The sequence below is a fragment of the Solanum stenotomum genome, chromosome 1 (genome assembly GCF_019186545.1).
Source record: "Solanum stenotomum isolate F172 chromosome 1, ASM1918654v1, whole genome shotgun sequence".
In the NCBI taxonomy this organism is placed as follows: Eukaryota; Viridiplantae; Streptophyta; class Magnoliopsida; order Solanales; family Solanaceae; genus Solanum; species Solanum stenotomum.
The window spans coordinates 93,630,515-93,642,255 of record NC_064282.1 but is presented as its reverse complement, the minus strand read 5'-3'; the positions used below and the strand labels follow the sequence as shown (position 1 = coordinate 93,642,255).

The 11,741-nt window shown below is 30.4% G+C and overlaps 2 protein-coding genes across 2 annotated transcripts; one reads left to right on the top strand and one right to left on the bottom strand.

Annotated features, from left to right (window-relative positions):
- The first annotated feature begins 816 nt into the window (after positions 1-816).
- On the top strand, positions 817-4,813 carry LOC125859297 (peroxidase 57-like). The gene is made up of 4 exons (XM_049539007.1): positions 817-927; positions 3,519-3,698; positions 4,549-4,708; positions 4,809-4,813. The coding sequence occupies exons 1-4, from the start codon at positions 817-819 to the stop codon at positions 4,811-4,813; spliced, it is 456 nt and encodes a 151-aa protein (XP_049394964.1).
- Positions 4,814-5,853: 1,040 nt separating this feature from the next.
- LOC125859287 (receptor-like protein EIX2) lies at positions 5,854-8,334 on the bottom strand. The gene is made up of 2 exons (XM_049538995.1): positions 8,282-8,334; positions 5,854-8,203 (listed from the first exon to the last, which is right to left on the bottom strand). The coding sequence occupies exons 1-2, from the start codon at positions 8,332-8,334 to the stop codon at positions 5,854-5,856; spliced, it is 2,403 nt and encodes an 800-aa protein (XP_049394952.1).
- Between the last annotated feature and the right edge of the window lie 3,407 nt (positions 8,335-11,741).

Sequence of the window (11,741 nt, the reverse complement as noted above, 5' to 3'; positions counted from 1 at the left end):
TTTTGATTATTTTATTATTCCCAAGATAAATATTGATTACTATTCAAATACTTTTTATTTATTAATGACTATTGGGGACTTTAATTTTTTTTTAAAAAAAAAATTATCACCGTATATTGTAACATGTAATTTTCTCTCACTTTAATCTATCTTTTTTGCTTTTCTTGATGTTTTTTTTTTATTTTAAATTTTGATATTGTTTTTTATTTTTTTACAAATACTTGAGGGTCAATTTTTGTATTTGAAAAATCTCAAATCATGATTTTTGAAGAATTTGAGATCTCATCTCATAATATAAAATCATGAGATGAAATCAACGTCAAATCGCATATCTAAACATTAATTTCTTCTCATTAAACAAGTCTTCTCTACAACTTTATCAAGTGTCCCTGTTTGGGCCATGCATGGACCATGCCGACATTGATGAAATCGTCTAGTTGATAAAAGAGGACTTTTCTTAACGTTTTCATATTAGAAGAAAAAAAAGAAGAAGAGATAATAATAAATACTTCTTTTATTTCATATTAGTTATCATATTTATTTTTGTAAAATTTTATCCTCATCTCTCAACAAAGCTAGCTAATCTTATTGGTATCTGAATAATCATAACATCATCAACTAATATTCATGTATTTGAACTCAAGATAATCAATAATAATATTTATTTTCAAGAACAATTAAATAAGGGGAAATAGTTACCTTATAAAATGACAAATGTTTTGAAATAAATTAAATAAGTATTTTAAATAATATTGACAACTAATATAAGATTGAGAGAGTTGCTTCCAAAAAATCAGAGGTTCAATACAGGTAGCAATGTGGAAAATCACATATCGCAAGAGAGCTTCAATGGGGTCTAGTCAACTTTCAAATAAGAAACAGATTCGAAGTCTGATGGTAGAGATTTTCTTGATCTTCCTCTTGGTGGTATGACTCAAATGACTATCCATCTCTTGTCTGCTATTCATTGGGCAGAATAGATTTATGAATGCTTTCGTAAATAATTTTAGTTTTAGAAATTCAAATTTTCAAATGGAGCTTAAGTGAGCTTTGGCTTTCGATAAGGAAATTTAATTTGATACGGAAATTTAATAAAGAAGGAGAGGATATTGGAATGCATGGTTTTAAACCTATAATGATATTTTTGTGGAGAAAAGGCCCAAAATAGATCATTCTTATTCCCTTTTCACGTGGAACACTAATATAATTGTCTCTCTTGTTTGTAATATTGATGCACTTTTGATCCTCTTAAACTTTCGTCTATTTTTAACATTAGTTTTGTCCACAAATTAGAGTATGGAATGTTCAGTACTGTTCCTCCTCTATATTTGGTAGAAACAAGAACTCTATGAGGGAAGATGAGAAGAAGAGTGTTCTATTAAGAAAACTGAATTTAGCTGTGAACTTCGTCACTAATTCACTTGTAGCTAACATTAAATTGATCGTTGAGTAAGAGTAACGATAAATTTTGTTGTTTAGCTATAAAACATGTACGTGGCTAAATCCTTTCTTTTTTAGTCCAAACATCATTGTAGCTAATTAAATCAAGAATTTACCTTTATTTGTATTGTTGCACATGAAATCTTACTTAATGAGCCTTTCGATCTCAAAAAGTAAAGACAAGTTTGAGGGCGGACTAAAACTGCATCAATACTATAAACATGAAGTATTATTAGTGTTTCATGTGATAAAATTAAGGATAACATTCATATAAATTATGTCATAAAGGGTAACATAAAAAATTTATGATAATTTCCTTTTAACTTTTCTTATTTTGCTCATGACCCAAACCCATAAAATTTTGGTATTATGAAAAAAGAATGCTCTTTATGAAATATTTGTGGTACAATTTTTTATTATCATTGAATACTATTTTTGCTATATGTACATGATGAATAGGGTTGTGATGCATCAATTCTATTGGATGGACTCACCAGTGAGAAAAAAGCAGTCCCAAATTCAAGTGTTAGGGGATATGAACTCNTAAATCAAGAATTTACCTTTATTTGTATTGTTGCACATGAAATCTTACTTAATGAGCCTTTCGATCTCAAAAAGTAAAGACAAGTTTGAGGGCAGACTAGAACTGCACCAATACTATAAACATGAAGTATTATTAGTGTTTCATGTGATAAAATTAAGGATAACATTCATATAAATTATGCCATAAAGGGTAAAATAAAAAATTTATGATAATTTCCTTTTGACTTTTCTTATTTTGCTGATGAACTAATTCCATAAAATTTTGGTATTATGAAAAAAGAATGATCTTTATGAAATATTTGAGGTACAATTTTCTATTACCATTGAATATTGGACTAATATTTTTTTTTATGTACATGATGAATAGGGTTGTGATGCATCAATTCTATTGGATGGAAACAATAGTCAGAAAAAAGCAGTCCCAAATTCAAGTGTTTGGGGATATCCACTCATTGATGCTATTAAAGAAGCTTTAGAGGCAGATATGTCATGGCCTAGTTTCTTGTGCTGACATTACTTCTATGGCAACTAGAGATGCTGTTGTCTTGGTAAATTTTACATTTTATTTCATCATTATCACTTCCATATATCATTTGATATTTTCTATGTTACTATTATAATTAAGTGAGCTTTGGCTTTCGATAAGGAAATTTAATTTGATACGGAAATTTAATAAAGAAGGAAAGGATATTGGAATGCATGGTTTTAAACCTATAATGATATTTTTGTGGAGAAAAGCCCCAAAATAGATCATTCTTATTCTTTTTTCACATGGAACACTAATATAATTGTCCCTTTTGTTTGTAATATTGATGCACTTTTGGTCCTCTTAAACTTTCGTCTATTTTTAACATTAGTTTTGTCCACAATTTAGAGTATGGAATGTTCGGTGTTCTTCCTCTATATTTAGTAGAAACAAGAACTCTACGAGGGAAGATGAGAAGAAGAGTGTTCTATTAAGAAAACTGAATTTAGCTGCGCACTTTGTCACTAATTCACTTGTAGCTAACATAAATTGATCGTTGAGTAAGAGTAACGATAAATTTTGTTGTTTAGCTATAAAAACTTGTCCGTGGCTAAATCCTATATATCTTTTTTAGTCCAAACATCATTGTAGCTAATCAAATCAAGAATCTACCTTTATTTGTACTGTTGCACATTAAATCTTACATAACGAGCCTTTCGATCTCAAAAAGTAAAGACAAGTTTGAGGGCGGACCAAAACTGCACCAATACTATAAACATGAAGGATTATTAGTGTTCCACGTGAAAAAGTAAGGATAACATTGAGTCTGAACACAAAGATAAGAGACAATTTTATGCTTTTTCTCTGTTTTTGTGCCTATAAATTTTGTCATAAAGAGAAAAATAATTTTTTTTAATGATAATTTCCTTTTGACTTTTCTTATTTTGCTCATGAACCAAACCCATAAAATTTTGGTATTATGAAAAAAGAATGCTCTTTATGAAATATTTGTGGTACAATTTTTTATTATCATTGAATACTATTTTTGCTATATGTACATGATGAATAGGGTTGTGATGCATCAATTCTATTGGATGGACTCACCAGTGAGAAAAAAGCAGTCCCAAATTCAAGTGTTAGGGGATATGAACTCATTGATGCTATTAAAGAAGCTTTAGAAGCAGAATGTCAAGGCCTAGTTTCTTGTGCTGACATTATTTCTATGGCAACTAGAGATGCTGTTGTCTTGGTAAATTTTACATTTTATTTCATCATTATTACTTCCATATATCATTTGAGATTTTCTATTTTACTACTATAATTAAGTTCTTTGATCGTTATCGATATGATGTGAGGCTGATTTGTTAACCGTAACGAACTTAATTCTATTAAAAAAACTGAGAAGACCTTTGACCTAGGTTGAGAAGGGATTGGGTCACTTCATTTTTTTTAAAAAAAACTATAATTCTCAACAAGGATAGAAGACCTTTGACTAGATTTAAAATGGATCAGGTAAAACATCCATTTAAAACATGGGTGGGATTAATTAGTAATTTTCTCTATTTCTTCAATGGTAGCATTTTTAATCTGTCTCAAAAAGAGTGTTTCTTTCTATATTTAGTAAGTTTTTCAATTTCAATATTTTATATGACAAGTTTGAGATCACAAGATTTAAATGGACTACACACATCATTAATCTAAGATGACAAGATTCAAACGGATCATTTAGTTTCTTGAACTCCATGCCCAGTCAAACTAAAGAGTAACGTTTTTTTTTTCATGACTTATTTGATTGGCTTTGGAGTTAAGAAAAAACTAAAGATTCCTGAAACTCGTGGTCTTAATACGATGAGACATTTAAATTATATTATTTGTGACATATATATACATGCATCCTAATTTGTGTTAGTTTTGATTATAAAATGTCATAGGCTGGAGGAAAATGGTATGATGTAGAAACAGGACGAAGGGATGGAGATGTTTCCTTAACTTCAAATGTNTCGTGGTCTTAATACGATGAGACGTTTAAATTATATTATTTGTGACATATATATACATGCATCCTAATTTGTGTTAGTTTTGATTATAAAATGTCATAGGCTGGAGGAAAATGGTATGATGTAGAAACAGGACGAAGGGATGGAGATGTTTCCTTAACTTCAAATGTTAATCTTCCTGCTGCTACAATTTCAGTTTCTGATTCCATAAAACTCTTTGCAAGCAAAAATCTTACTCAATATGACATGGTTTATCTTCTAGGTAATTTCACATTTTTAAAATCATTCAATTTATTGGGATGATGTCTAGTAGCATGTGTGCAACTTGACTATTTTATCATGTACATACTATCTCCCACCAGGGTGAATATACCAAGTAACTCTATTCATTGAATTTGAGACGGCTCAAATTAGAAAAGTGGTGGATTTATGGTTCACATTTCATTATGTTGCCCATATTAGGGCACACCTTTGGATGCTTTCCTTTTTAAGGTAATGTTTTTATTTGTCAACGTTTATCTTATCCTACATATTCTTTTTATGACAATGGTACTCAAACTAGCTTGCGAGTTGCATGCACCTAGAGTATATACTGTACTATTTTACTAAAAATCCAAAGGTAGAGCCATGTGATTTTAAATTTAAGGGTTTTGAGCCATAATCTTCTTTGGTTAACACGTTTTTAGATAGATAATTAATTATAATATTAAATAAATTTTTAAACATAAATACAACATGTACGCCAAAATTATTTTGAATTCTGTTGAATTCATAACTCTTTAAAATCTGATCATCCATTGTACCGATAATGCTCTAGTCCTTTTTGAAACACAAACATGTCACCAATTTGTAGAGTTTGAGTATATTTATAGAGCTTGTTAGTAGTGTCCACTAAGCCAACATCGAGGCTTCCTTCGATCATGAATAATAGCTCGGTTGCACGAGGGTGAGTGTGGGGCGGGTTGACTCCCCCGTCACGGAATTTAAGGACAGCAAGTGAAGTACTCTGTCCAGCCAAAGCAGAGAACTTTGCCTTGCTAGCTTTTGTTACTTTGAAGTTTGCATATAAAGACCATTTTGGCATTCTCAATTAAACTTTGACCGATATGATGTCATGTCAAAAAAATTCAAAATGATATATTTTTTTTGTTTGATGTATTATTTATATAGTTATAGTACACAACTTTTTTTATGAAGTACTTAAAAAATTATAAATAAAGAAATTAACATATGTCTCACAACTCTGTGATTGAAAAAAGAAAATTGGAACTATGAAAGAAACAACATTATTTGGACATCTTAAGAAACACTCATTTGAATACAAAATGAAACAACATGATTGCTAACATGAGAAATGTAAGCACACAAACTAACTTTTGATGATAGCAATATCCTTAATCATATCTCTCAACATACTGGTAACTTTGCAAGCAACATTTCCCAGCTACGGTCTAGAAAACGAAAATAAGCATGTCTCCATGATCTCTTGAAAAGCAATGAACCACAAACACCCCAAAAGCTCAGTGCAAATCCTATTGCCATTGAAATGTAAAACCAATCCACTTCATCTTTGTCACTCTCATCATCTTCATGCTTGTGATTTGGAATATCACCATCCGAACTGCAGTTCACCAAGAGTGGAAGTCCGCAGAGCTTGTTTCCTTGAAAACTTGTGGGATCAAAGCTTTGAAGTTGAGTGCTCGATGGTATCATACCTGACAAATTGTTATCAGATAGATTCAAGTAATTCAAAGTGGTCAAACTCGAAAAACTTTGTGGGATTTGACCATAAAGTTGATTTTCTGAAAGATCAACAGATTCCAAGACTTTCATATCACCAATGTCATTTGGAATCCTACCAATCAGATTATTTTTTGAAAGATTAAATGATCTTAATCCTGCAAGACGTGTTACACTTATAGGAATATCTCCAGAAAGATTATTGCTAGACATATCCATACTTGTAAACAACGCCAAAATGGTGTCATACTGGTACATGTTGCCTTTAGTCGTCACCATTGCACTCTCTATCAAAACTCCGATATAATAAGAATAATTTAAGTCTTCATCATATTCCAATTCCTTTTTTTCTTTGACCATCGCACTCAAATTGCCAATGCACCTTGGTATGATTCCAACAAATGTATTGTTTGCAAGGTCTAAGATCTGAAGATCTTTGAGGTCACAAAGTTCTTGAGGCAATTCACCATCGAATTTATTGGACCTAAGGATAAGGACTATCAAGGTTGGAAACCTCATTCCTAACCAAGATGGTATCTTTCCAATAAACTCATTCTCAGCTAAATCTATTTTGTGCAGTTTTGTGCAGTTTCCTAAGGATGAAGGAAACAGACCGTTAAGTCTATTTCTTCGTAAGTCTAATGATCGCAAATTACTCAAAACCTCCATAGATCTTGGTAAGCTTCCAATCAAATTATTGTCCCTCAAGATTAAAACCGTCAACTCTGGCCAATTCATCCAACAATCAGGAATTTCTTCTGATAAATCATTTCCCCCGAGATTTAAGATCTCCAATTTGTAAGATCCATTCTTTGCTTCACACAAAAAGTTAGATAAACCTTTGGAAAAAGAATTGTTTGAGAGATCTAGCTCACTTACAATGGTTGAAATCAAAGGTAATGGCCCACTAAAATTGTTGGAACCCAAGTATATTGTCCAAGGACCTTCATGTTCATCCGTCCACGAAGGTGTCGAGATGATTGGAACCTCACCAACAAATTGGTTATGAGAAAGATTGAGAAATCGAATTTGAGAAGACAAGTTCCAAAACCAAGTTGGAACCTCACCTTGTATTCCACCATCTGATATGTCGACATTCATTATCCGCTTTTGAGTTCGGAGCCACATGGGAAACAAAGGGCCTATATTCCAGCCACCTATTTCAATATCTGTGACTTGAAAAGGTGGAATCCAATTCCGACTCACTTTTAAAGTCAGATTATTTCTAGATGCATAAAAGTATTGTAAATGTGTTAATTTAGAGAAATGACTTTCTGTTACAACACCTTCCAACCTATTGTTATAGATGGAAAAGCCTTCTAGCATTGAAAGATGGCCAACACTTTCCGGAAGAGCTCCTGTGAGTTTATTATCGTCTAGTCTCAAATCAGTTAAAGAAGAAGTACTTCCCAATCCCACTGAAAGGAAATCAGATATATCTCTCTCAAATAGATTTCCTGTGAGATAAAGTCGTTCTAATTTCCCTAACTTTCCAATTACATTCGGTAACTTTCCAGAAAGCATATTATCAGAAAGGTCAATACTAATAATTGAGCTCAAATTTGAAATCAGAGTTGAAACTGTTCCCTCAAGACGATTTGATGCAAGGAAAAGTGTTTCTAGATCTTTACATTGATAGAGCCAATTTGGTATAGTGGAGTTAAGGTCGAGATGTTTAAGTTTTGTTACGTTTCCGCTCTTACTCTGTATCGCACCTTCAATGCCACTACCATAGAGCTCAAGATGTTCAAGATTATTCAAATCAAACAACCATTTAGGTAAATGACAATTGAAAGGGTTTCCAGAAGCCTTGAAGGTTGTGAGAGAAGTCAAGTTAACTGAATTGTCAGGTAACGGGCCAATAAAATTACAATAACTCAGGTCAAGAGAAACGAGATTTGGGAGGTTGAAAACCCATTTCGGAACAGAAGAATTTAAGTTGCAATTCTCAGAAAGATCGAGAGACTTGAGTGAAGAAAAATTGTGATAATCAAGTAGAGGTGTTATATGATGAAGACTACAGCAACCAATCAATAGAAATGCTTAGCTAAGATCAACACTTTCTATCTCCAGGTTCTCAAGACTCGAATCTAACCAATCAATAGAAATGCTTAGATCAATCACATGACGAGTGAGATTGTTGCACATTTTCTCTGCAAATCCCTACACAAACAACAAACTTGGTATTTGTAAAAATAAAAAACAAGAGAACCCATAGTGTTGTTGCTAACACTTTCATGGTGTGCAATGTTTTAGACTAGCAAGTGAAAAGTATTTTTTGTGTGTGGTAGTTGTTTGCTTATATTTTTCACTAGGCCAAGCAATATGTATATATAGCTATCAAGAAGATGCATGTAGATTTTTTTCCTCCTTTTTAAATGGTACTATATGTTAATTAAGTCAAGTCTTCTCTACAACTTTATCAATTGTCCCTGTTTGGGCCATGCATGTACACCATTCCCACGTTGATGTAGTTGTCTTAACTTTTTCACATTGATAATAAATAATCCTTCGTCTCATATAGTAAAACATTACTAAATTAATATTTGATTATTTAATAATCTCTTTAAAATAATATTTTTCTTTGATCCCGACTTGAGCTAGTGGAAAAAATCACACATTTCGATAAGATAATAAGATAATATATTTTCAGAAAATCCTTATATAAATATATGGTCTCATTAATATTATAAATTAATAATTCTTTAAAAGTACAAACATATCTAAGACAATTTGGTGAAATATGATTCTATTGTGTATTGTTTTTTGGTAAAATTTAAATCTAGTCGAAGCTATCTGTATAAAAAACTGTATGCAACAATCTTATAATCTTAAATATGTCATGTGAAAAATAAAATTTAGAAGTTGCCGAAAAGGAAAAAAAATATTACAGTATTATTTTTTTAAATGAAAATTGAAGTATTTGGAGATGAACAAATATTGGAGTTGTTTTTGAATTTTTGTGAGTGATTTGGAGTGAAATTTTGGGAAAACAACTTATTGAAGATAGGCTTTCCAAATCTCAAAAATATTCAGAATTCAACTTCAAGTTACCTTTTATGTGGCACCAACGTAATTTCGAGAGCCACCTGAATTTTTATCTGTCTTTTTAATATTTTAAGTTGTTAAATATTGTAATTTATAATATATTTAGGTAATTTTCAAATATATAACTAACTAAGAAAGAAAAGTAAGACAAATAAATTAAAACGAAAAAAGCACAAAAACTCCATAAATACCCTCAGTTTAAAGTAAACACGTCGACGAAGAGATGCCTACTTCTAACTGCTTCCTTAAATAACCAAATTATCCTTATCAAAGAACCAGACATATTGACAAAGACCTGCTTCCTAAACTCTTCTATATAATAGTAAAATAATTCAATTTTTGCATCTATATAAAAATATTCCATTAACAATCCAAAATATAGTCACGTAGTTTCTAAGCACATTGATCCCTCTCATAAGTTTCCAAGTTAATTGCCCTTCTTTAACGCACAATTGACTTGTTAGAATGGAAACTTTGTTCGTTATTTGAATAGTTACTACTTCCTTTATATTTATTTTATATGTATTAATTTTTGAAAATTTACGTAAATTCTCCTAATTTAGGAACTAATTACTTAAATAGACTCTAACTTGTAATATTACGAATTTTATTAGATTTTGGTGCATTCAGATATGTTCAAATACATGTGGTTAAAACTAGGTGTAATTTGTGCTAGATACATTGTATCCAAGTAGATTTGCATGTTTTTCCTTGTCTTCATTTGGTCAGTTGTTGATCCATCCAAAATTCCAAACAAGTTATTCCCTTGAAAAAAAATCCGTGAAATTCTCACACCGGATAATTTTTTCATCAAATTTGGTAGCCAAAATGTCGTGAGAATGTGACTCTATTAGAAAGACAAGAGATAACCGATGATAGAAATCAAACAACAATACAGAGCAAAAAGTAAAGCAGTTTCTAGAAAAAAATTAGGCTCTTGATACCATGATATATAAGAATTGATAAATCAGGAACCAAAAAGAGATGAAAAATATTTTGTATTTCTATGCTTTACAATTGATAAACTATCTATTATTTATATACAAAGATCCAATATCAGATCATATCTTGCACAATATCGATGGTGTGATCAATTCTACATAGTTAAACTTAAAGTAGAATATTGTCTAAGATCTTTTAGAATCATATCAGATATTTGAAATCATATATGATATGGTCAACAATCCATGCCATTATTTGTGAACTAAAAATATTTCCAGGTTTGCAAAATAGTTTTTACATGTGGTCAATTATAATTCGGCCATGTCATTGATTAAATTATTTTTAAAAGGGAAAATGGTCAAATATGCCTTCGAACTTTGAGAAAAGGCTCATTTATGTTATCCGTTAAAAGTTTGGCCCATCTATGCCATTTCAGTTAACAAATATTGGCATGAATGAGCCTTTTCTTTTTTTTAAAATGACATAAACGAGCCAAACGTTTAAAGAATAGAATAAAGGGAATATTGTATGAAATAGAAAACTATTAATTCAAATTAAATGATATATCCATAGTTTATTTTAATTGTAATTCGCAACAAACATCCTTTTTTTTGCCATCTGATTCGGTATACAATTAACCATTTTCGGCATACAATTAGCCATTTTATACATTTCGATATAAAATGTATAAAATGCGTTTGTGTTTGTATAAAGCGAGACAAATGTGTATATACAAATATAAATATATATATTTTCGTCCTATACACTTATAATTATACAAATACAGATCTTATTATACAAATTACAATGTATAAATGAATTTATACAAAACTGAACAATTTGTATAAAATTGAATGTTTGTAGCGAATTATACAAATCAAAAGCTCCATAGCAAACATAAAATTTGTTATGGAGCGCAATTATGCAAACTATAATTATAACATACAAATATGATTTTAAAGTTTGCTATATGTGAAAGTTGCTCTAGAATAAATAAACAAACATTTTCTCAAAGTTGATGGTATATTTGAACATTTTCCCATTGCATATCTATATGTATAAGTAAATGTTAGTTATTACAACTTTCAAATACATTTAATTTATAAAAATTCATTAATCAACAAAAATAGTGAATAACTTTTCTTTAATGTAATCTTTTCACATATCGCATGATATAGACAATTTCTTCATAGACCATAGTATTTTATTTTTTTCCAAACCTGATGTTTTTCAAAATAATAAACAATAGAAGAATCTATAGTGTCATTGCTAGCACTACTTTCATAGTATGCAATTTTTCAGACTAGGAAAGAAAAGTATGTTTGTCAGAATGATTAAAAGGAAAAAACTCTCACATAAATTGAAATAAAAGAAATTATGAAGTATCTATCAAAAAAGTATGCTTGACTTGAAGACTTGTTGATTTTGATGTTTTTTCTTTTCTTTTAAATTAAATATATTAAATACAAAAGGTATCCTATCAGTTATTCCCAAAAAAATTGCCTTTATTCGCTGTAAAAGGGTAAAGAAATGCTGATTTTAAAAAATGAAATGGAAAAATTAAG

Excerpts from the sequence above, each read along its gene's own strand:
- LOC125859287 (XM_049538995.1), bottom strand. The coding sequence starts at position 8,334 with ATGTGCAACAATCTCACTCGTCATGTGATTGATCTAAGCATTTCTATT. Across the intron at positions 8,204-8,281 it reads CTAAGCATTTCTATTGATTG|TCTTCATCATATAACACCTC; the intron begins GTTAGATTCGAG and ends TGGTTGCTGTAG.
- LOC125859297 (XM_049539007.1), top strand. The coding sequence starts at position 817 with ATGTGGAAAATCACATATCGCAAGAGAGCTTCAATGGGGTCTAGTCAA. Across the intron at positions 928-3,518 it reads TCTTGATCTTCCTCTTGGTG|GGTTGTGATGCATCAATTCT; the intron begins GTATGACTCAAA and ends CATGATGAATAG. Across the intron at positions 3,699-4,548 it reads CTAGAGATGCTGTTGTCTTG|GCTGGAGGAAAATGGTATGA; the intron begins GTAAATTTTACA and ends AAAATGTCATAG.